Below are 24,876 nucleotides of genomic sequence, written 5' to 3' on the forward strand. Positions count from 1 at the left end.
GATTTGCCCAAAATATCCTACCACTCCTATCACGAGCTCAATGTAGCAGCAACAGCAGACAATCCAGCAGTACGATACAACCACACTAGTGCAGATCGACTGCTGTCACCAGTGTCTCCTCTGGAAACCCAGCTGAAACAACAATTGCTTTAGCTTTAGCACATGGAAAAGGAGGGGGAAAGAATCTCAAATACAAATTCATTTTTTCCCCAAGAACAGATAACAACTTTTAATATGCCACAGGAATTCAAAGTAAAGTTTTTATAAAGAATTATTCTTTGAAGTAGTTTAGAATGGGAGCTGAGTATCTAGGTGAACATCTTTATGTTAAGCAGGGACTAGAGATGCAGTTTAATACTTTTGGGGCCCTGGCAGAGATAAGCACTTTTCCCTCCACACATTCAAAAAGGGGGTATAACGCAGTCATCCAGTTTAGCTCAGTGGGGCACCAAGAACAAGCAACCAGAGCAGCTGCTCAAAACCAGGTCCCTGAAGAGGTCTCCATAATTACTGTGGGATTAAATAGTTTACTCACTGATCTGTACTTTTAAGTCATTGCTCATCAGAAAGCAATTTGTTTTAGGGCTCCTTGTTGGAATAACTACAATGCCAAGGCTATACTTGTTGCATTCTCGGTGGATCACAACTTTTCTCAGTTCACAGAAGGGACAGTACCACACCCATTCTGGATACCCTATACAGGAAGCACAGAAATGTTAGTAGGACCTTTGTAATTATCCTAGCATAAACCTTCAGCAATACGTTTCCTACAGACATTGTGATTTAGCATATAATTATCTCATCATTCGGTGTAAAACAGAAACCAGAAACAAAGCACAATTAAAAGGATGGTGAGAAAAGAAAGCCATTCTAGACAAAGGTGATTGTTTAGAACGTTTGGTCTTACCCCGAAACCAATTGCTCATCAGTTAGAGGACATTGGTCTCTGAAATGGGAACATGGCCATAAACACAAAACAAAACACAACAAAAGAAAATAAACGAGGCAAGTACACAAAATACAAAAAAAAAAAAAAAAAAAGATAATATTAAAAACTAGGATGAACTATTAAGAGTTAAACCCCTGTAAAGGAACTATAACTATTGAGAAGAGTCAAAAGTCAATGGTAGGTGAATTCCCAGGATATATTGCAGGCTTAGATTGACAACACGGAGAAAACAGGCTAAGGCATTTTAGTCCTCTTGCTAACACTGGCTGCTGTAATGTGTTCCCACAATACATTGCATTTATGGAGCTGTATTTACACTGTACATTTTAATTCATGCTTACCTTAAGAGAAAATAGAAGAGGTTGCAGTCTGATTTAGAGCAGATTCTAAATTTCAGTTTCTTTTCTAGACTATTACTAGCATTTTCACCAAAGGAACATCCCATGCAGCCCCGAATGACCCACAGCTCTTCACAATTGGTTCTGGTGCTTCCATACCCACAAGACTTAGAAAAAGAGGATGCCAAACATTTATTGTTGCATGCACAGCCAGGTTTCTGTAAGGGGCCTTGCACACAGAGCTGCTGCTGCTCCCCCCAGGGATCTAAACAATAGATTAACAGCTGTTAACAAGTGTACTCACTTTTATCTCAGAGAAACAAATACCTATTTTCATTTTAAGTCAACTGCTTTTTTTTCCAAATAGCAAGGAAAAAAAGGACTTGTTTCCTGAAACAAAGTTCCTAAATATACTGAAAAATGAATCTGATAAAAGCTTTATACTGTCCATGTTAGAAAAGGGAGACAATGAAAACCTCCAACAATTATTAATCCAAAAGACATCAGATTTCTACTGGTCATGTTGAAAAGGGAACCTAGAGCAATCCCAAATGACAAACTGTACAAAGGGGGTGATATTACAGGAAGGGTGTTTAAAGGGATGGATGGATGGATGAATGGAAAAGCACAGGCTTACAGAAAGGATGCCTGTGTATTTCAGAACAAATACAAGGAAGAACACTGGAGTCCAGTGAAAGAGACAGAGGATACAGAAATGTTATCACAGGAGAACTACTGTTTGTTAGAAAGGGACATTCAAGTCCTTGTTTGTCAGTAACTTGACTTCTTTTATAACAGAAGCATTTGGCCAATTAATGACATCAATGCTGTTAAACTTGCTAAACCTCCTTCAGTTAGTTATGCTACTAAAAAATGCAAAGTCTGGTGTAACGTATGTTACTATACGTGCATCTTCATTAGAAATTTTGCTTGCTGACTTGTATCACCTTCAGAAAAACTACAAAAAACATTTCAAACCAATTTAACAAAGTATTATCTTATGGCTCCAAAAGAGTAATTGCCTCACGTTTTTTCAGGGCCGGGGGGAGACTGGCAGGCATCTCCATAAGCTGTGAGGGGTATGCATTACTGGCAAAGCACTCAAAAACTGAAGGATGTTTTTGAAGAGAGCAAATGATGGAAGGCTGAGAAGAAGCCAGCAAAGAGAGACACTTGACAGGCAATTTGTTTTGACAGTGACAGATTCTTCCAAATACCTTTTTGTTGCATGGCCACCATCAACACACCTCAACCACTTTTGCTGCCTGACTTGCTTTTAAAAGGAAGAAAAACCTGTATTCTGAAGACCCAAACACACAGCTCCATTGAGTTGAAGTTAATATAAGCAAATACACACCAGTAACGTAGAGGTAGGATTGTCATGAATAGGCTGCAATTGTATATAAAAAACAAAAAGCATAACAATGACCAGGAAATTTGAGTCTGAAGGCTAAAAGAAATCCAATCATGCTATATGGAAATGGAGAGTTAAGGCACCTAAACTGCTCTAATTTTGTCCTTTCTGAGGCGATAAAGAAATACATACACCTCAACTGCTCCAGGAAAAGTCAGGTCAAAAGTAATCGATCTGGGTTCCAATAGCTTAGGAAAAAAGCAACAGCGAACCTTATCTAGGATACAATTGGTGCTAGATTGCTAGAAAATTAAAGACAGCCATCCAGTATAAAAAAGGATTAATCCAACCTCGTAAGAACTACTGCAGCAACAAGATAAATCTGAAATAACCTTTGCTACTGAACATGGAAACATGGGAAAGACCCAACCCTTCAACATTATCAAACTTGCCATACACCATCAACTCAACCTAGCAGTCTGCCTGCTCCAAAGCCTCAACTTGCACCTCTAAAAACATCCACAGATGCTACTGATATGCAGTAATTTAAAGGAATCTTTTTGCCAGCTCCTCCTTAAAGAAGCCTTCCAGAAATAATGTGAAATCACTTAATAAATTACTTTCGTCAAGGACAACTCCAATCAGAAAATCACCGCCACCAGAAAACAGACCAGACTTCATGCTGATGAAATCTCTCCATGGACTACTGAACTGAGTGTTTCAGGAAGAGAACTGCTGCACCACTGCACTGTAAAAGAATGAACTTACAGGGACAGAGCTGCCACTGGGGGAATGGGAATGGCTCTCACAAAACCAGTCGCTCCATTCCTGGTCTCTCCAGCCTGATCTTCAATGAGAACATACAAAACACATTCCAAACAGGAGCCTGGGAGCAAAAACTCGTAACATTGGTGAGGAAAAAAACCCCATGGGCTCAATGATAATATGGGTTTTACAGCATATGATAGTTAAACTCCCTCCTTTCCTAGTTTACAAATCATATGCATCTTGCTCTTTCCAAGACATCTGCACCTTTCTGCCTCCACCCTCCCCTTAGAATTTCTTCTACTCCAAGGCACCAACTTCAGCTACTCCTAAAATGGTCTGATACAAATCAAAACTCTGAGCAACCTGTTGTACACAGTTTTGAAGATTCCTTTTTGTTTTGTGCTGGAAGAAGGGCCTGTGTACCTAAAACTTGCATATTTTCTCCACCTGTATCAGTAAGTCCAGTGAAAGAAATTAACTCTGCCAACAAACCTCCTCTTGTCTAATATAAATTAGCACTACTCAGTATATAAAGAACATCAGCGATTTCTTCTACTAGCTGCTATCACTGAAGAGGATATGTTTAGCTGCTGCATTAGTTGTATGGAATGCAGTGTACTTACAACACTGATTACACTGGTCTCGGGAAAAAGCTTTTCAATAAACAAACTTGAAACAAACACAATTTTGAAAGAGACTTTGAATTTCTGAATGCAGATGCCCAGCCACGTAAGCAGCACAAGCAGTGTGCTGGACCTCCATATCTGGCCTCTGGCAGAACCAACACTTTCAGAGCAACATAAACATTCTTCTTCTTCTATTTCCCCTTCATCTGCATGGCAGCTATAGCCAGATCCGATCCGCAGGAGATAATATTAAGGGACTTCCTGCTAACAGACCGGTGTTGGCTGACACCTCAATTTCATCTAAGTAGATATAAGGCTTATAAACGCTGACCTTCGTAAGAGTCAGGTGCAGATACTGCAGCATGAATTTGTATGTATTCCTATATACAAAACTGTACAAGTGACAACTTCTTTTTTCTGAAGACCATCACTGCAGAGGGGGATTTCTGTCTTAATATTCTTTCATTCAGTGCTTCAGAACTGTGATACTTTGCACTTAGTGAGCTCAGTTGAGAGATCATAAATTATTTTAAACACTAAAAACTTAATAACAAATACCTGGCCAGGAGATTAAGCACTAACTTTCAAGCCCAGAGTTTTGGACACCACTACAATTAAATAATCTAAATCTTTATTTAATGTAGGTTACATGCCAGCACGTTCAATCTACTTAAAACCAGTTTCAGGAAAATACTAGCAGTTTTCTCATCTGACCATAATTTGAAATTATAAAAGCTTTTCCTACATCACTGTAGTAGCCACATATTGCACCACACTAATTCAGCACCACAGGCAACACCCAGCAAACGCAGCTCCACATTAAGTGCTTTGTCCAACCTGCCAAAATGGCAGAGGCAAGAACCAGTATCAGACAGAAGCTGGTACCATTCCAACACCATCTTAATCTATCAAGGGAAATACTAGAGCCAGGGTTTTGAGCAGCAACCAACAAAATCCCCGAGATAACCTGCAAACGTGGGCACTGAGCCCTCCTAACATGCATACTAGCTGCCATCCACAGCACAGTCTGAAACGCCATTCACCAGTTACCAAACTTAGAAAACCATGGCTTGCTCCCACTGGAGTTGTGCTCTGTATCGTACTGTGCTCGCTGATGACACAACAGAATGCTGCATTTGAAGGTTTCAAAGATACCAGGAGAGGCAAGAGATACGAATGACCTCAAGCAAAGTGTGTTTTCATAGGATCCCAGTCCTGGAAAAACATATGAATTGATGAAGTTTACTGTCATGGTTGATTTTAATTTCAGCCAAACCATTCTCAGTTATAAAGTTAAGAACAAGCTTATATTTTGCAAGGTTGGGATCTAAATTTCTTTTTGGGGGCAAGTGATGAGTACTTCTTTTTTACTCTTATATGAGAGAAGAGCAGCAACTACCCTGTTTTATTAATATTGGAGATTAAAAGACATATTACAAAAAAGATCTGCAACTGAACTATGGGCCAACAGACAAAAAAAACTTCTTCTTTCCCACATTTGTCTCATATCTGATAGTGATAAATTTAGAATCATGCAACAGATTTCACATTTTCTACAAAAACTAATTAGAGGGTCCATTCATACGTACATGCATGCTGAACAACACACTGCCTATTTTCAGTGCGTTTGTTACCCACTGATTTCCTGTAATCGAAAAACTATCTTTAAGTCTCAGTTTCCTTTTGCGCTAATATTTCATTCCACAGACACAAGGGCAGCTATATCTGGAGAAACAAAATTAGTTATTCATTAGTGCACAGCAATTCCATACGACAATTACACGAGCTAGGGAAGAATTTGAGGCAACTGAACAATATATACAGTTAGAGGTAGGCAGGTAAAGAAAAGTGAAACTTTGCCAAAGTATTAATATTCCTAGCTTTGAAAGAGTAATACTGCCTTTCTAACAGGCACAAAATACCTGACCTATACCTTGCCCAGAAAACAAGATTCACTAGCAATCCCGCATGAGAAATTCCTCATTACTAAGCACTAATTTGGTCATAACTTGGCATTAAAGCATTTTTTTGGCAGGTCGTCTTCTATACAGTCCGAGAGAATTTGCCTACTGAATGAGCAGGCAAGAGAGCAAGAGGTCCTCTCCTCTGTTTCAAACTCTTAGGCAAGGAGAAATGTTTTCCCCTACCTGGAGTCCCCATCTTGATCTTCTGTGGTGTCACCAGAGCTATTCACAGCGTATCGACTCCTTGGTTTATCTGAAACAAAGAATAAAGAGAGCTTTTTCAAGGAACAACCTCCTTAAAGTGTTCATTAAAATAAGTGCATTAAGAGAATACTTGTCTGTGCCCTTTTTAAAATTATCTATAACAGAGATCTAAGAAAAGTAATATTAAAAGCAGAAAGCCCCTTCCTTTTCACACAGAAGTACCAGATCTTTTTTCTATTCCCACTCAAAAACACATCAAAAAATAGGAGAAAGAGGTTTACATTTTCAGGGGATAAAGAGGAGAAAGCAAAACATTCACAGAAACAACCTTTCTCTCAAGTGCCAGGTAACAGTTTGCAGTTCAAGAGAGACTGGAGAATAACATTCTGACCAATGCATTTCCCTCATTATTGCTCAGGTTTCCGGACAATGATAATGCTCCAGAAGCCCCTCCTGCAGTCACAGGTATCGAAATCCTTTACCAACAAAAAGCAAGAGCAGGGTGGGAGGGAAGCAGCCAGCCAAAAAAACCCACATTTTCAGATTTTACCTATAAAACCAAAAAGGGGTTTGAAGACCCCTCTCTTGGTAAAAAGTGACTCACAACCTAAACAGGGGTGTCAAACCTCTCCTGATATATGACAGTTAGCAAGCAACCCAAGTCAAACAGCCTCATCACCCTGCAGCACCTTTAGGCCACGTACCAAGACACTCGCCTGCCAGCAAGGCCAGGTGGGACACTGGCCCTGACCGCAGCACGGCAGGCGCAGCCATCCTGCCTCCAGCTCCGGCGGACCCCCTGGCTGCAAGCAGGTCCGAGTCCAGCCCCAGACGCCATCCCAGATCGGGAATGCTGGAGGAAGAGGTACAACCAACACTGGCTCCACAGCAGCCAGCTGGCACCTGAACGGTCCCGTGTTCCCATTTTCCAGAAGTGAAACCTCCTCCACCCCATTATTCAACACAAGGGACTAAAGTCTCTTAGTTTCTAACATTATCAGTTAAAGCTCACTTAGTGTCTTCTGAATCCCCTCTCCCAGATCACTGCCTTCACTTCTCACCCTGCCTGCTCCTTCCCCTACAGCTCTTCAAACCCACACTGCTCCAGCAACAAGGTCGATAGCAACACCAGGCACTAATGTGGCTCAGTTAACGTGAGGCATGAGGTGTGTGCGTGTGAGGGGTGCCGGGCACCCGGGGGGTATGCGGTGTGTGAGGGGTGCAGGGCACCCGGGGGGTATGCGGTGTGTGAGGGGTGCCGGGCACCCGGGGGGTATGCGGTGTGTGAGGGGTGCTAGGCCCCCACGGAGGGTATGAGGCATGGCGAGGTGTGCCAGACCGCCACAGGGGGTGTGCGGGGTGTGTGTGGGATACCAGGCCCCCACAGGGGGTATGGGGGGGGGGGTGCCAGGCCCCACGGGCGGCAGCAGGCCCCACGGGCGGAGGCTCCCGCAGGCTCGGGGCAGCCGAGACCCCGCGGCGTCGCGCACTTACTGGCCTGTGCGGCGGGGTGCTCGGCGCCGCGCTGGAAGGGGAAGCGGAAGAGCAGCTTGTTGCCGCGGCTGCCCGAGCTCACCAGGATAACGCTGATGGGGCTGGTGCTCTCGCCCATGCCGGCGCGGCCCGGCCCGGCCCAGCCCGCAGGAAGGCCGCCCGCCGCTACCGGCTTCCGCTTCCGCCCGCTACCCGGGTCCGGCCCGCGGCTCCCGGCTGCTGCCGGGGCGGAGCTGCCGCTGCCGCTGCTGCTGTCGCTGTCGCTGTCAGGCAGGGGCCGGTGCGGGGCCGGTGCCTCGGGGCCTCACGGCTGCGGGCAGAGCGCAGCCGGCCCCCCCACGCCTCACAACCCAGTTCTGCCCAGCACCTCACAGCCCCACAGCCCCGACCCCAGTACAGCCCAGTGCCCCCAGTTCTGCCCAGCACCTCACAGCCCCACAGCCCCGACCCCAATACAGCCCAGTGCCCCCAGTTCAGGCCAGCACCTCACAGCCCCAGAGCCCCGACCCCAGCACAGCCCAGTGCCCCCAGTTCTGCCCAGCACCTCACAGCCCCACAGCCCCGACCCCAATACAGCCCAGTGCCCCCAGTTCAGACCAGCACCTCACAGCCCCACAGCCCCGACCCCAGCACAGCCCAGTGCCCCCAGTTCTGCCCAGCACCTCACAGCCCCAGAGCCCCGACCCCAGCACAGCCCAGTGCCCCCAGTTCTGCCCAGCACCTCACAGCCCCACAGCCCCGACCCCAATACAGCCCAGTGCCCCCAGTTCAGGCCAGCACCTCACACCCCCACAGCCCCGACCCCAGTACAGCCCAGTGCCCCCAGTTCAGGCCAGCACCTCACACCCCCACAGCCCCAACCCCAGTACAGCCCAGTGCCCCCAGTTCAGGCCAGCACCTCACACCCCCACAGCCCCAACCCCAGCACAGCCCAGTGCCCCCAGTTCAGGCCAGCACCTCACAGCCCCACAGCCCCGACCCCAGCACAGCCCAGTGCCCCCAGTTCTGCCCAGCACCTCACAGCCCCAGAGCCCCGACCCCAGCACAGCCCAGTGCCCCCAGTTCTGCCCAGCACCTCACAGCCCCACAGCCCCGACCCCAATACAGCCCAGTGCCCCAGTTCAGGCCAGCACCTCACACCCCCACAGCCCTGTCCCCCTGTACAGCCCAGTGCCCCCAGTGCAGCCCAGCACCTCACACCCCCCCCAGCACTCCTCTCAATCAGCCCAGTGTCCCCAGTTCAGACCAGTACTTCCCATGCCCATGGACACCAGTCCCGTTCCTTGCACCCCCAGTTTATTCCAGTACTTCACCCACCCACAGCCAGCTCAGCCCAGTGCCCCCAGCACAGCCCAGCACCCCCAGTTCAGCCGCACACCCAGCCTGTGTGCTGGCCCTGGAGCCCTCGTGCAGGGGCTGCTGGCGGCCTGGGCCGCCCCTTCCTGCTTCTTTCCAGTGGCCTCTTTGGGTCGTTTTTAATGATTCTGCCAGTTCAGTCCTTACGAGCCCAGACCTTGACTAAAAGCTGGTGGCAAGCGGCAGTGAGGGCTCGTTCCTCCCACAGAATCACAGAATCGTGTAGGTTCGAAAAGACCTTTAAGACCATTGAGTCCAACCGTAAACCTAACACTACCGAGCCCACCACTACACCCTGTCCCTAAGCGCCTCATCCAAACGTCTTTTAAATACCTCCAGGGATGGTGACACCACCACTTCCCTGGGCAGCCTGTTCCAATGCTTGATAACCCTTTCAGTGAAGTAAAATTTCCTAATATCCAGTCTAAACCTCCCCTGGCGCAACTTGAGGCCATTTCCTCTCGTCCTGTCACTTGTTACCTGGGAGAAGAGACCGACCCCCACCTCTCTACAGCCTCCTTTCAGGCAGTTGTAGAGAGCAATAAGGTCTCCCCTCAGCCTCCTTTTCTCCAGGCTGAACAGCCCCAGGTCCCTCAGCCGCTCCTCATCAGCCTTGTGCTCCAGACCCTTCACCAGCTTCGTTGCTTCTTGGACACGCTCCAGCCCCTCAATGTCTCTCTTGTAGTGAGGGGCCCAACACTGAACACAGTATTCGAGGTGCGGCCTCACCAGGGCCGAGTACAGGGGCACGATCACTGCCCTAGTCCTGCTGGCCACACTATTTCTGATACAAGCCAGGATGCCAGGATCCCTCGCGGGTTAGCCATTACAGGTTGCCTGCGGGAGGCAGGCTGTGGAAATCAGACCTTTTGGCTGCCCGTGCTGCTGGAAAGGCACGCTTGAGATCTTGTTTCTCACGTTCATCGCAAGATCTCAGGGTGCTTTACAGCACCGATACAACTCGCCTTGTGGGTCCTGTGAACTTACTCCTGCCTCTAGATTAGTAAGAGTAGCAGCTGGCAGCTCTCTCGGTGCATTCGTCTTATTTTGTGTTTAACCGAGATCAGAAAATTATCAGCAATTATGTTAGAGGATGTCCTGGGTTTTGCATGTAAATTCTTCTGCATTTGATTGCAATATTTGGATATTTGGATGCTCTGGGATATCCCCACTCTGGGTGTTGCTCCGCAGTTCCCCCCGGGGTCAGCGGGCAGAGGTGGGTGGCTGAAGAGGGAGATGAGCACACGCAGCGTGGGTGTAATCTGCAGGGCCATCCTCCGCAAGGCCCGTGATAACAATTGAAGCAAGAGAAGGTGTTGCTGAGGGGAGAGAGTTGTCTGAGGGTGATTAAAGAGCAGTCGTATTATCACAGCAGAGCATTCCTCGTGCACCAGCGCTGGGCGGCTACCTTAAAATTTCCCAGTGTGTCTGCTTCAAAGCATAATTGTACTTTCTTAAATAAGAAATTACAGACATATTTGTCATTTCCAGCTCTTGGAGGCTGTAGTTTAGGTAAAGCAAAGTGTTGCAAGCTGGTAGGAAATTAAAGAATACAACCAGGACTTAGATTCCACTTTTAAGATTTCCAAAACTTAATATGCCCAAAATTTCCAGTTAGAGCAGACATATGTGCCACCTTATCCATGGGAATTCCCTTTGAGGGGGAGGCAGTCCCCGAGGAGAACACAGGCCTGCGGAAAGTTATCCCTGATCTCACAGGGGTGCCATTCAATCGGTCGCTGGATTTATAGTCAGGGCTGCTTTCACAACAAGCAAACAGGCCTGTTGCTCGCTTCCGCCTTTTAAAATGAGAAGCTCTGGCAGCCTGCTTTTGGAACAGGATTAAAAAAGACCGATGTTAATACTAAAAATCACCTTTGGCATCACCTTTGGTGACATTTCAGAGGTTCATGACAAAGATTCATCATCTGCCCAAGGGTGGACATTCTGCTACGGGTCTGTGAATCATAACTATGAGAAGCCGCAGCAAGAGAGGAAGGCAGGTCTGATGGGGCTTTTCAGAGGACATCGCTTCAGTGTCGGTCCAGGGGAACACCAGCGATCATGTGGTCCAACTCCTTGCATTGCTCAGGCCAGGACCTCCACGTCTCACTACCCCGTGGGCAGCTGGAGCACTGGGATGGAGGAACTTGGCTGAGAGGTCCACGTGAGGACAGAGACGGTCACTCTCCGTGTCACGTTGCGGCAAGTGGCCAAGGATCATGCTTCTCCCAGCAGGCACGTTCCTGAGGAGTTCCTGCAACTGTCCCCAGCACAGCCCTGATCCTGGGCAAGCGATGAGCTCCTTCTAGCAAACCACTCTCATCTTTTGGCTGCTCTGGCTTTTGTGATAGTGCAAGAGTAACTCCCAGAAAACAAATTCGAATCCATAAAGATTTCAGCGATGACAAACCCTCCTGTGTGGGCATCACTCTGATCCTCATGTCTATGCAGACCTTAATCCTACAGTCATGGAGGATCCATGTTCAGGTTAAACAGTGGGCAGCAAACCAGGAAGGAGTCCTGATGGTCTCTGCCTTATCCCTGGGTGTATCTGGGTCACAGTCGCTTCCCTCGTGCGTTGATGGAGTGACCTCTGCTTAAAAGCACTCTCACTGAGGAGAGCTTGGAGCACAGCCATGCAGCGGGCAACGTAAGAGGCAGCACTTTGGGGAGGAGACAAAAACATTATATAAATGTGTATTTAACACAGCGTCTTTATTTTCAAAGTGATTTTTCTATGGGAAAACTGCAAGTTTTTTAAAATGGGTGTAGCAAGGGATGATGAATACAGCCTCCCTTGATACCTCCAACCATTTAAGCTGTATAAACTGAATATCGCCTTTTCCTGTCCCCTGACTGAAGGACCGCTGCCCATGCCATCAGTGGCACCTTTAATGGGACACTGCTCCGCACTGCATCTGTGTAGCCAGACAGTTAGCTCCGCGTTTTCAGTGGACATGTATGGTATTTATCAAAGGGAGGATATACAAAGAGCACTCTCATTATATTCCTTACTATAAAGCGATTGTCTTCACTGGGTCTCAAGTGAGTCCCCTCTTGTACCCCCTCTTAAAGTGAGGTACCGAGAGAAGCGAATTACCCAGCCACCCAGCCAGTGGGCAGGCGGGCTCGGGAGGGAGCTGTGGCACTGAACACAATCTTAAATTAAATCCCAGCTAAGGTGTTGGCCTCCACAGAGGGGATGGTAATACAAGATCACCGAACCCAGCCAGGCTTGCAGACCTAGAAGCATGAAGTGCTTTGTGCCTGCCCTTTGGGAAAGCCTAAGTTTTCTCCTGCTTCGTGTGACAGCTCAAATGCAGAGAGGCTTACATTCAGAGCCCAGCGCAAAGCACAAGGAGTGGGTCAGAGCCCTTCTGTGAGTGCCACTGCAGCCACCGGGACACTGAGGACACCAGAGGATACAGCAGCAGCTGTCTCACCCCATCTCTACCGCTTCGCTGTCACCACTGCTTCACTCCCGCCTGACCCCAGGACATGGTGGCAGAGCCACAGCCCCAGGAGAGTGGGGTCTGTTTGTAGTGAATGTATCAACTCCTCCAGGCTGTAAAGTACACCCAGAGAGGAGAGACCTATCTCCATGTGAAGGCACAGAAGAAACCCCCACCGCAAGCACAGCACACGTGAGAGCCTAGCTCCCACCCCAAGCCCAACGCCTGCCAGCAGTCGGGCTCCCCTGCCCAGCAGCATAGCGCAGCCGCACCGTGGCTCCCCAGAGGCTCCAAGCTTGGTGCGTGCTCCTGTGGGACATTTAGGGGGGCTGGGTGGTGTGATTGCACCGGCATTGCCACTTTGGTACAGGTAACCGTAGGCTGGACATACTCCAATGCATGGCCCGAGTATCATTAGATCCCTAGAAGGGCCTTCCTCTTAGCAGGATGACCGTGCCTGCGGAGCATCTTCTGTAGCTGTCGGTAGCATTGCTGTGAAATGCAGACACGTCTTGGCAAGGAATCTGGCTTATACATATCGACCTTCTCGGCGCAAGCGTGCAAGGCTATTTGGGCAGAGAACACTATCTGACCTCTCTGAGGTACCAGCCAGCTTTCCGTGCAGGGCTGCCAGCGCTCAGTGGTGATATGTACGGCTGCTGTAGTTTATCAGGGTGACAGAGAGATTTACCTCTGCTTCATGTGCTGGCAGGCTATTCATTCCCTGAGGTTCAGCAGCGACCATCTCCAGTAGGGTATTTCTTTGACACTTTGCCCACTTATCTGAGATTACAGACCTGTGCTGGTCTTCCCTTTGCTTGTTTGGTCCTTCACCCATCAAGTGTGCCCGTGCCCTGAAGCTACAAGCCCTCTGTTGTGGGACCAGGCTTTCCTGTGCATGTCCAGCAAGTAGCACCATGTGGGTCAGCACTGGCTGTGGTGCTGAGGGCTCTTTTACAGTACAAGGGATAATTAACAGTAAGAATCACGGAACTAGAAATCAAAGACATACAGTATGAGGCATTTAGTGATGAAAAAAAAGGTCTGACTGGGCTTTCTCACACACACGTGCGATTTTTTCTAGGACCATACTCAATTTCATAAGCTCACTCTCCCTGTATCTATAGGAATCATTACTACCGGTGCTGTTATAAGCAATATCAATTGTGGAGTGCGTCCCTAATCCTTTGCAAGAGGCTGGCAAAGTGAAGTCCTGGCAGTGCTGAAGCAAATGGCAAAATCTCCCCTGATTCCCACAAAATCAGGGTCTCACTCCCCCTCTGAACTACACTGTGCATCGTCCAGCCTGTCCCTAGCACTACTTAGGAATCACTTAATATGAAATATTGGGCCACGTGGCAGCCACATATACTGGAAGTGTATGATATGCCGCAGAAAGGCCCAGAGTCTTGTGTTCACATCTGTGAAGTAAGGGAGAAAATGCAGATTTTTCTCCAAGCTTCTTAGTATGCTTGAAGTCCACACGCTCCTCAGCTTAAAGATGTGTCCTAACGCTCCGTCGCTGGAATTTTCCAGCATTATCTCTCTGTTCATGTATCAATATGTGTCCAGACAATTTCTTTGGGCCACACGGCCACTACGTTAAGAAGCAAGAAGCTGATAACGCCAGCAAGCAAGGAGGCCAGTGCACTGACCCTTGCCGAAATAGGCATTGTTTCGCGGGGAGATAGGAGTCTCCCACCTCCATGGGTGGGCCTCTGGAGTGACCAATGAGCGTGGACAGGCACCAAGGTCCGCTCTTCCCTTCCTCTTTATAACCAGGGCCGCCAGGGCGATGAGTCCAAACGTGCTCTGAGTGTTCATTGCAAGGAGCCTGAGCCTGCACCCTCCTGCACAATGACGCTGACTCAAGCCGAGAAGGCCGCTGTGGTCACCATCTGGGCAAAGGTGGCTACCCAAGCCGACGCCATTGGGGCAGAATCACTGGAGAGGTAAGTCCCCCAGAACCCCTCCAAAGAGGGTGCTTCCTCTGGCTTTGCTGCTAGGATGCATCTCATGTAAAGCTCCCTGGGACTGGTGAGAGTTATGGATGACGTCTATGTTGTTTGGTATGTAATTTTCTGGAATTATATCTGTGCTACTAAATGCTAATAGATGGCTTCAGAATCTTACAGCAAGACACAATTTTCTAAGCAATTCTAATGGTTTATTTCCCATTATAGCAATTCAGAAGAATTCATAGCCAGGAGCCCTGGTGAGGAATTCAAAGTCATTCATACTCAGTGTCCTGAAATAGGGTTGTCACTCTTAGGAAATGAACTTGAAGTGGTTTATTGTACAAGTGATGCAATTCCTGTATAAGTGATGCAATTTCTCTTGCAATTTCTAGGCATTAAGAGAGTGGCTGTCCACTAAATTCACTGGATACTCATATGTTTCGTTGTTCCAATTGATAAGTAACAAACTGTTAGGAAACAAGACAACTGGACCCCCTGCATGAAGCATAGCGCAGTAATCCAAAAGTCATACAAATTAAGCAAACTGGCACAAAAGGGATAATAGTCCAGAAATTGTTCATCAATTATTATGTTATTCAAAGTTATTTAAATGTTATTTACAGCTCAATATAAAGTATTGTGATACTCCTTCCAGGACTCTGAGTACCACTCATATCGGTCCTGGTTCGTTCAGCTCGTATTAGTTTGAAGATCCTGCAAACTGGCTTACAATGTAATATAGGAAATGCAGTGACAATTTGGGACTATTATTTATTTTAAAATACCCAACCCCCCCAAAAAATACGTTAAGTTTAAAATTATTTTTAACATTTCATTCTTCTCTAGTACGTACAGATTAGCCCACTGTCTAATCTGCACATACTGCAGAAGAGGTTTAAGAGCAGAAAGACCTTCTTGATACAAGCTTCAAGATCCCAAAGCTCTGTTACAACCACTGAAGGAGTGCACTTCTGTAGCTGGCAGGTTTACATCGCACTTGCTCTAAGGTTTTACCATCTCATGCATGTCACTTCCACTGCTGAATCTCATTCTCATGTTCTCCTCCAGGCTTTTCTCCAGCTACCCCCAGACAAAAACCTACTTCCCTCACTTTGATCTCAGCCAAGGCTCAGCTCAGCTTCGTAGTCATGGCTCCAAGGTCATGAATGCCATCGGGGAAGCTGTGAAGCACGTTGATGACATTAGAGGCGCTTTGGCCAAACTCAGTGAGCTGCATGCTTACATCCTCAGGGTGGACCCAGTGAACTTCAAGGTGAGTGAGCACAGAGGCTTTCAGGGATGAAAACTGCCGTCACAGAATTAGTGACCACAGATCATTTTGGGTAAGGGCAGCTTGATCCCTGACTGCACTGCACAGCCTTGTCAACTCATGTCACTGCTCGTTCCCCACTTGACTTTTAATCTGACATTGGATCTTTTAATGAAAGATCTGGTCTAGCTCAAGCAAAGAACTACTCAGGGGGCTCCTATGGTTTGTGTTAGACAGACTCGAGTCTCTGCTGCCTTTGTTGTAATTTATGAACCTCCCTCACAAGTCAAGTTATATCACCTGTCTTGAACAAAGGAAATTCTAAATATTTCCACTTTGTTGCATTCCCCTTTGGGGAGGAAGGAAGGGACATTTGGAAAGAGGGAGTGGTACCGAGCAGTGCCTTTTGCCCTATACCAAAGGCAACTCTGCTTCTTCACACATAGCATCAGGCAGCAGTGCTACCTGGTTGGGACACATAGCTGTCCATAGGTGTCCAAGGGACCAAGGTGAGTTGCAGACCCCTAGACTGACATCTGTTACTGATTACAATGGATTTCATCCTCTTTTCCCTTACAGCTGCTTTCCCACTGTATCCTGTGCTCTGTGGCTGCCCGCTATCCCAGTGACTTTACCCCTGAAGTTCATGCTGCGTGGGACAAGTTCCTGTCCAGTGTTTCCTCTGTTCTGACTGAGAAGTACAGATAAATGGCCTCCACAGAGGGTGAGGGATGCACATCCACGGTGCACCCCAGCTGCCAGGCCCTGGGGTATTCACCCCTTCCTATGCAGTCTTCTCAAATCCCCTATGCAGGGGCTCGGTCATCTGCAAAACCCAATAAATAATTCAAATCTGAGCTATGGTCTCTGTGCTTTCATTTCCACGTGTTCCACCTACACCTTACTGTTCAGGCAGGGGCATTTTGAAATGTCTACACAATATGGAGGGGAAAATACTAAGCCGTGTAAATTCATGTACTAATTCATGTACTGATGAATTCATGTACTCATTCATGTGCTAAGCTCTGTAAATTCAGTGGGAATAACACAACATAAGATTCAGTGAGAATAACGTAACGTTGAGCAGAAGCCCAGAACAGGCTAGAGCCCTGTGACTGCTGCTGCTCACCAAAGGTATAGCCACCAAAGACTGTTTCCAGGCTGACCAGGAAACAGTCTTTTACCCTGCTAGGATATTGAATGGACCCAGGCTTTTTGTTTGGCCTATCCAAAACCCATCACAGCCTGTTGTGAACAAAGCCTGCATTGCCGTACATTGTGATGTGCCCAGAGCGATGCTGGGCGTTGTCTTCTCATGTTCCTCTCCACAGGGTATGGACAAGGTCTCTGATGTGCTTCATGAACGCCGTGGGCTATCACACCTGGTAGACAGGTTTGCTAAAGGGACCATCCCCTCAGCTGGACATCTCTTATTTTTATATGGAGAACTTTACATGTGTTTGAAATTTGGGAATACTAGTGGCCACTGGAAGATCAGCGTTGATGGCATCTGGGGGACCACAAATTCCCGGGCTTTCTCTGGAAAGCAGCGACAGGGAAGAGTACAGAACTGATGGTCGCCCTGGGGAGCGCAGGGATCCTCCGTACGTAGCTGGTGTGGGTTAACCCCAGTGGGCAGCTAAGCACTACACAGTCACTCACTCACTCCCGCCCCTCAACAGGATGACGGGAAGAGGAAAGGAAGAATACAAGCAAGAAAACTTGGGGGTCAAGATCAAACAAACAAACAAACAAACAGAAATAATTATTTAATAAGTGAAGGATAAGTGGAAGAAGAGGGAAGAAAACAAAACGGGTCATGCAAAGGCAATCACTCATCACCTCCTGTGGGTAGACCGACACCCAGCCAGGTCCTGAGCAAAAAAGATGGATAACCCCCCTAAAACTCCCTAAAACCCCCTCTTTCCCCTTTTATTGCTGAGCATGGTGTTATATGGTATGAAATACCTCTTTGGTTAGTTGGGGTCATCTTCCCGGTTGTGTCCCATCCCAGCGTTATCATGCACCCCAAAATCTATTCCCTGGAGGGGCAGCGTGAGAAGCAGAGACGGCCCTGATGCTGCGCAAATGCTGCTCAGCAGAAGCCAGAACATCAATGTGTTATCAGGGCTGGCTTGGTCAAAAATCTGAAACACAGCAACATGTGAGCTGCTGTGAAGAAAATTATTGACCAGGTTACGTTCACTGCCCACGCCTGTCTCAGAGGACTTCTGACATGAAAAGGTGGGTGCAAAGTCTTAAGCAAACTCTGATCAACAAGCCTGAACTTGGCACTGCAAGGTGTGGTCCTCGTCTCATTTACAAAATTTCAGGACTGTGTTTGGGCAAGGGGGAGAGAGACGGTGTGGAAGCTCTGAAACCACCAAATTGCTCTAAATGTGTCACCCAGTGTACCACAGCAGTTTTTAAAACATTCTACATTTATGGGTCTCAGGTAACCTGAACGTTCAAATCCACAGCTTAGACGGTAGGTCAGCATCTGGTGTGTCCCTAACCCCAAATTTGTACCAAAGACTTCGTACAGAGGCTGAGCGAAGGATGTGGCATTCACTAACCACCACAAGCCCTGCGGGATGTCCCAGTGTTTACAGAGAGAGGCAGGAGCACATGCTGGGGTGGGAAGACGGGAACAAGCCCAGGCCTGATAAGCATCACAGGACGGACTTTGGGAAGACCATGTGCCCAAAAAGGAGGTTCTTCCCCACCCAGGTTTCTCCGGGCTGCTGGAGAGATGGTGTTTCCCACAGCAGATCTCCAGCAAGCCCCAGGAAGGCTTGTCCATGGCTCCCGCTCCGAGGCTCAGGGACTGACTCTTCGGGCAGAGAGGGACTGGATGCGCCAGAGGCTGGAGGACGTGAGGAGCCAGGGAGACACGTGGGACCCACCCTGACACCCACGGAGCCAGGGAGGACCCTGGCCTGGCCAGGGTGAATGGTGGATCCCAACAGGAGGCTTGAGGACGTGCCGGCTGGTGAGGCCAAGGCTGTGGCATCCAGGGGATGTGTCCATGGCTGCTGTTGACCACAGGGCAGCCCGGCCGGGCGCTGCCTCCGGCCCCCGGCCTGGCGTGGGGCCAATGCAGTGGGGCAGGGTGGGGCAGAGCAGCCGGGCCCCCTTGGGGCCTCCTCAGGGCTGGGGCCCCCGAGGCATCCAGGGCCCCCCGAGGCAGCGCCGCAGCCGCTCCCTGAGCCCGCGCTGCGCGGCTGCGGCCCCCCGCCCCTCGACGCTGATAAGATAAGATAAGGGCGGAGGTGCCGGACACTATAAGAGGTCATCCCTGTGGGCGCCGCTGCCACCGAGAGCTGCCTGCTGCCAGCCGCCACCATGCTGACCGCCGCCGACAAGAAGCTGATCCAGCAGGTCTGGGAGAAGGTGCTCGGCCACCAGGAGGACTTCGGAGCCGAGGCCCTGGAGAGGTGCGAGCTGGGCTCGGGGACCCCACGGGCGAGGGGGCGAGTGAGTGGGAGCCCCACGGGGGGCCGGTGTGGGGTGTCTGGCTGGGGGTCAGCGGCACTGACTGTCCCACTCCGGCAGGATGTTTATCACCTACCCCCAGACCAAGACCTACTTCCCCCACTTCGACCTGCACCACGGTTCCGACCACATCCGCGGCCACGGCAAGAAGGTGGTGACCGCCTTGGGCAACAGCGTCAAGAGCCTGGACAACCTCAGCCAGGCCCTGTCCAAGCTCAGCGACCTGCACGCCTACAACCTGCGCGTCGACCCGGTCAACTTCAAGGCAGGCAGGGGACGGGGGACGGGGGACGAGGGAGAGGGACTGGGATGGGGGGACAGGGGCCATAGCAGCGGTGCTGAGCCCCATTTTGCCTTGCAGCTGCTGTCGCAGTGCTTCCAGGTGGTGCTGGCCGTTCACCTGGGCAACAGCTACACCCCCGAGGTGCACGCTGCCTTCGACAAGTTCCTGTCAGCTGTGGCCGCCGTGCTGGCCGAGAAGTACAGATGAGCCGTTGCCCACGCCCGGGTGCCATCAATAAAGATACTTTTGCCGCAGCACCATGTCCGTCTGTGCCAGGGCTGGGGGCCAGGGTGGGCTGGGGTGTTGCGGTGCTCCCATCAGAGGGAGGGAGAGAGGGAGGGAGCTGCTGGGGAGGCTGGCCGTGGCACAGGGCAGCACTGGCCATGGGCTCCCTGGCTGCCCCCTAAGGCCCTGCCTGCTTCCACCCCGCCCCAGCTTGGGCTGCAGCTGATGCTGGTAGCAGGACCCGGGGAATGGAGCCCAGCCTGTCACCTCGCCGTGCCTGCATCCATCTGGGGAGCGGGGGGAAGGATGCACCAAGCCAAATGTGGTTCTTGCATCCCCTTGAAGGATTCTCCGCAGGGGTAGGATTAATCCCCCCTGGCTCCATCTATCACAACAGTTGTTTAGGACTTTATCGGGGATGCTGTGGGAGCTAAGTGCCTGCATGAGCTCCACAGGCAATCAGACAAGTTCATGGAGTGAAAAAAATCCATCACAGGCCATTAAGCACAAACACTGTTCTTGAGCTCAAGCCCCTGAGCCACAAATCCCTGTCGACTGCCGGGGAAGTTCCCCACAGCTGCCCCGGGTGTCTGCTCTTCCCCTGGAGCCTGGGCAGGGTGGGAGCAGGGCAGACAGAGCCACAGTCCAGCATAGGACCACCGGTTTCAGGGTTTTGGAGCCTGAATTTAAAAAAAATCGTTGTCTTTAGATCACAGGTGATGGGTTATAAGATACTAAACTCTGCGCTGTAACACCAGAGGGAGGAGATGAGCGTTCTTGAGGGATGGGAGATGATGCATCAGGAGAGCGGTGCCTGCGGTGGCCGAGTGCAGGCAGCAGCCGGGCGCTGGGTGTGCAGGGACCCTGCCTGCACAGAAACACAGGGCTGGGAGTCCCCGGGCCACGCCAGGCCCTGCTCCTGCAAGTGCACTCATGAACCCACAGCGTTTTTCTTCCATCCTCAGACACATCCCAGTCTACATGCCAGTGTCTTCATGTGCATTTACACCCGTTTATTCTCGTGCCACCAGTGTGAAGGGCTCTTCTGCCTTTGTGGTTTGCCTGCCCGATGCATGCACAGGCAGCAGGTACACTGCCCTGCCGCTGTTTCCCTGGGCTCTGCTTCCCAGAAGATCAGCCCCCCGTTCTTCTCTCCTTCCCTGCTCTGAAATGGTGCCAGCTCGAGCTAATCTCACCCAAACACAAACGATAAGAACCGTCGGCCATGGAGGAAACATGGGTGTGAACTGTCCCCTGCCTGCCTGCGCCAGCTCTCGAACCTACTAGAAGCACCACAGGCCCCCTCGCCCTCCTCGTCTTCCTCACCATCCTCATCTTCCTTGCCCTTCTTGCCTTCCTCACCTTCATCATTTGGGGCACACGGGGCCCACCATGGGCCGCTGTGGCCCCACGTGCCTTCCTTCCCCGGCTGTGAGCTCCTGCTGCTGCAGGCTAGCGCTTGCATCAGTGGCCAGCACTGATCCCCGTGGCTCTGCCGAGTGTCCCTCCTTCCCAGGAGTCAGGGTCACCCCGTCCCCCCGCAGTACTGGAGCCGGCACGGCACGTGCGCAGGAGAGAGGGCTGGGGCAGGGCAGCTCCAGGGGCTGTAGGCAAAGGGATGCGACTGCGGTTCGGGGAGCAGGGGGCAAAGAGGGTACACACTTTGGGGTACGCTGGTTTGGGGTTCACCAAGGGAAGGAGAGCAGTAGGTGCAGTGGGGCAGCGCAGATGAGTGGCTGCGTATAGGGGCTGCGTTGGATGGCAGGGTGTGTATAGGGGCAGTGTGTGCACAGGGGCTATGCTGGATGGCAGGGTGTGTATAGGGGCAGCGTGTGTGTGTGTGCGAGGATGGTGTATGTGTAGGGGCCGTGTTAGACGGCAGTGTGTGCAGGGGCAGTGCGTGTACCGGGGCAGTTCACGTGTGTGCGTGGAGGCTGTGTTGGGTAGGTCAGCCTGTACATGCAGGTGCCCTCGGGGCCATGTGTGGGTGTCGGGGGCACTGGGCAGGCTCAGTCTGTGGGGCACAGACTCCCACCACGCTGTTGAAGTTACAACCCCACGCTGCTTTCCCCGCCGTCCTGCCAGAACACACCCAGGCTGTGCCAGAGCTGCCTGCGCCAGGGGGACCTCAGCCGGTGCCCGCTCCGAGCCCCGAACCCAGCCTGTGCTGGGAGGGGACACACACAGACTCCTTCACCTGTGCTAGTGTAAACGCTAACCTCAACCCATGCCAGCGCAGACCCTAAACCTAAGCCTACACCTAAGCCTAAACCTAAGCGTAACCCTGCAGTCAGCCTGTGCCAGAGGGGACGGATCACCCCGCCTGCGCTGATGCGAGCCCTAACCCTGATCCTGACCCAAAACCCAGCTGGTGCCCGGGGGCAGCGGACCCCAGCCGGGCCCGGTGCCGGTGCCGGTGCCGGTGCCGGTGCCGCGGGGAGGAGCGGAGCGCGGCGCTGCCGGGGGAGGCGGGCGGCGGCCCCGCCTGGCCGGGGTCCAGCGCCGGCGGGGCCGGGGCCGGGGCCGGGGCCGGGGCCGGGGCCGGGGCCGGGAGCGGGGCGGGCCGGGGGGCGGGCGGAGCCCCGGCACCGCATATAAGGGCGGCGGCGGCCGGCGGGGGCACCCGTGCTGAGGGCTGCCAAGGCGGAGGTGACACCATGGTGCTGTCCGCCAACGACAAGAGCAACGTGAGGGGCGTCTTCGGCAAAATCAGCGCCCATTGCGACGATTATGGCGCCGAGACCCTGGAGAGGTACGTGTCCGTCCCCGTCGTCATCCCCTCTCCTGTCTGTCCCCGGCTCCCTCCCATCTGTCCCCATCCTCGCCCCATCCACAACTGTCCCTGTCCTATGTGACCCTGTCCCTGTCTCATCTGTCCCCATCCTCATCTGTTCCTGACCGCCTCTGTCCCCCAGGATGTTCACCGTCCACCCCCAGACCAAGACCTACTTCCCTCACTTCGACCTGCATCGTGGCTCCGCTCAGATCAAGGCGCACGGCAAGAAGGTGGCGGGTGCACTGCTCGAGGCTGTCAACCACATTGATGACATCGCCGGTGCCCTCTCCAAGCTCAGCGACCTCCACGCCCAAAAGCTCCGCGTGGACCCTGTCAACTTCAAAGTGAGCATCTGGGAAGGGGTGACCAGCCTGGGTCCCCTCCTGTGTCCCCCGGCCACCCCCTTGCCTCACCCCCTTGCTCACCATCTCGTTTTGCCTTTCAGCTGCTGGGCCAATGCTTCCTGGTGGTGGTGGCCGTCCACCACCCCTCTCTCCTGACCCCGGAGGTCCATGCTTCCCTGGACAAGTTCCTGTGCACCGTGAGCACCGTGCTGACTGACAAGTACCGTTAAGATGGCACCATGGCTAGAGCTGGATCCAACCCACTGCCAGCGCTCTGACAGTGAGCAGCCAAATGATCTGAAATAAAATCTGTTGCATTTGTGCTCCAGCCCTGGCGTCCTGCTCTGGTTGCTGCCCATGGGGAGGGAGCAGGAGGGATCTGCTCCGGAGGTCTGAACTAAGGGTCCCCCCTGCCAGGTGGGCACACGGAGGAAATGGGCTCGGGTTTTGCTGTCTCTGAGAGAGGCAGTGTTTGGGCGGTGGTGCCTGGCAGGCAGACACTGCTCTGCCGGCCGTGGGGGTCCGGGAGTAAGCAGAGCATTTCCAGGCACTGGTAGAGGGGAAAGACTCAGGGAGAGTGGCCAGAGTCAGACCTGGGGGAGCTCCCTGCAGCCCCAGCCTGTCCCGGCCTTCCCACCAGGGCACCACGCTGGGATCCCCTCTTGTCCCATGCGCCCCGTGCACCCCTTGCCACTGTTCAGGCCAAATTGTTGGACATCATCTTGTCCTGGAAGTGCTTATGGGAGACGGTGGGGAACGGGGGCTCCCGGTGCCTGTGACCTTCTGCGTGGTGGCACAGTGAGGTCACCCTGAGGACCTCCAAGTGCAAGGGCATCTTTCTGTGCATCTCCAGCACGCAGGGCTGTGCAGCATTGTAGGACTCCTGTTTCCACCTAATGCTGTATTGCCGGGCTGTCACTTTGGAGGGGTCCTGGGGGGCTGGCAGGCTGGGGGAGACAGAGGGCATGGGGGACTGCAAGGGGAGCAGATGGAGCTCAGCCCAAGATCCTGCTCTTTGGGCTCTGAACCGCAGTGGGGTAGGGGGTGTCAGGGCAGGAAAACGAGCACAGGCAGCGAGGCAGCGCTGGGTGCCACAGTGCTGGTGTCTGCACAGCCCCCGGCCCTTATCGCAGCCTGCAGCAGGGCGGTTGTGGCGGGGGGGCTGCGGACAGCTGATAAAGGAGAGCGTCGTGAGCTCTCCTCCAGCTGTGGGTGTGGTGGGAGATGGGGCAGCAGATAGTCCCGGGGGGCTACAACCTGCCAGGTGCTGAGTAAGGCTGCCCTGTCCCTGCCAGGGCTGGGAGGTGCTCAGTGCTGGGGTGAAGGTTCGAGAAAGCCCCAGGGCAGCTGGTGCAGCAGAGCCAGAGCACAGAGCCAAGCCAAAGTTGCCATGGGCCCCTTTGCTCCCTGGCACTTGTAAGGATGGATGCTTGCCCCAGCCGCACAGCCTCCAGTCACCATCAGTGAACATATCAGAGGCAGGAGAGACCCCAAGTGACTCCGGAGAAAGAGGGACCCCCTCCAGCCCCCAGGGTTTCGCCTGCAAAGCTCCACAGGCATCATGACCCCAAAAGCCCACCACACCTGGGCACGGTGAGGAGGGGAAGACAAAGCTGGTCAGGGCATCACTGACCAACCTGATCTCCCTTTGCATGGAGCAGGGTGTTGGAGCAGTCTGCACCCTTCCAGCCGACATCACCCAGACATAGCTGTGGGCACAACTCTGCTCCCCGGAGAGCTTCTGCCCCCTGGGGAGCTGGGAGGGAGCAGGGGCATGGCGGGGGGGTCAGGGCACGCAGGTGTGCAGGGCGGTGTGGCCAGGTGTGGAAAGCACCGGGAAGAGCCAGCATCAAATCCAGCGCAGACTTGGGATGCTCCAAACCTGGCCACGGAGGACCCTTGCGGGGTCCTTACGCACCCGGTGCGTGCACAAGAGGCAGGGTGTCGGAGCAAGGCAGGGACGGTATGCGCGTGGAGGGGAAGGGCTTGGCAGTTGTCCCCGCTGCCTCCGCAGGCT

General features: G+C 51.9%; 4 protein-coding genes across 13 annotated transcripts in view; 3 read left to right on the forward strand and 1 right to left on the reverse strand.

Moving 5' to 3' along the window:
- NPRL3 (NPR3 like, GATOR1 complex subunit) overlaps positions 1-7,892 on the reverse strand; it is an 88,154-nt gene extending 80,262 nt beyond the window's left edge. Inside the window, exons 1-3 of one of the 9 annotated variants that reach the window (XM_072878510.1) lie at positions 7,698-7,874; positions 6,183-6,252; positions 908-946 (exon numbers count right to left, since the gene is read on the reverse strand). In XM_072878510.1, the coding sequence (XP_072734611.1) occupies positions 908-946; positions 6,183-6,252; positions 7,698-7,815 (227 nt within the window). In that variant the 5' untranslated portion in view covers positions 7,816-7,874. Of the gene's footprint in view, positions 1-535; positions 674-907; positions 947-6,182; positions 6,253-7,697 lie in introns of those variants that run through there. The other 8 variants (XM_072878519.1, XM_072878520.1, XM_072878511.1 and 5 more) reach the window with 8 other exon arrangements.
- On the forward strand, positions 7,089-16,822 carry LOC140659198 (hemoglobin subunit pi). Of its 2 annotated transcripts, none has more exons than XM_072878526.1 (4): positions 7,089-7,318; positions 14,291-14,460; positions 15,535-15,739; positions 16,316-16,822. In XM_072878526.1, the coding sequence occupies exons 2-4, from the start codon at positions 14,366-14,368 to the stop codon at positions 16,442-16,444; spliced, it is 429 nt and encodes a 142-aa protein (XP_072734627.1). In that variant the 5' UTR covers positions 7,089-7,318; positions 14,291-14,365; the 3' UTR covers positions 16,445-16,822. The 2 variants fall into 2 exon arrangements, with proteins under 2 accessions (XP_072734627.1, XP_072734626.1); XM_072878525.1 differs by having other exon boundaries at positions 7,089-7,369; positions 16,316-16,821.
- Positions 16,823-19,047: 2,225 nt separating this feature from the next.
- Positions 19,048-19,761, forward strand: LOC140659079 (hemoglobin subunit alpha-2). The gene is made up of 3 exons (XM_072878290.1): positions 19,048-19,173; positions 19,292-19,496; positions 19,593-19,761. Exons 1-3 carry the CDS (start codon positions 19,082-19,084, stop codon positions 19,719-19,721), a joined length of 426 nt encoding a protein of 141 aa, XP_072734391.1. The 5' UTR covers positions 19,048-19,081; the 3' UTR covers positions 19,722-19,761.
- A 2,571-nt stretch (positions 19,762-22,332) lies between these two features.
- LOC140659038 (hemoglobin subunit alpha-A) lies at positions 22,333-23,187 on the forward strand. Its single transcript, XM_072878238.1, has 3 exons — positions 22,333-22,491; positions 22,655-22,859; positions 22,961-23,187. Exons 1-3 carry the CDS (start codon positions 22,397-22,399, stop codon positions 23,087-23,089), a joined length of 429 nt encoding a protein of 142 aa, XP_072734339.1. The 5' UTR covers positions 22,333-22,396; the 3' UTR covers positions 23,090-23,187.
- Positions 23,188-24,876: the final 1,689 nt, after the last annotated feature.

Source organism: Ciconia boyciana, chromosome 13, assembly GCF_034638445.1.
Source record: "Ciconia boyciana chromosome 13, ASM3463844v1, whole genome shotgun sequence".
NCBI lineage: Eukaryota > Metazoa > Chordata > Aves > Ciconiiformes > Ciconiidae > Ciconia > Ciconia boyciana.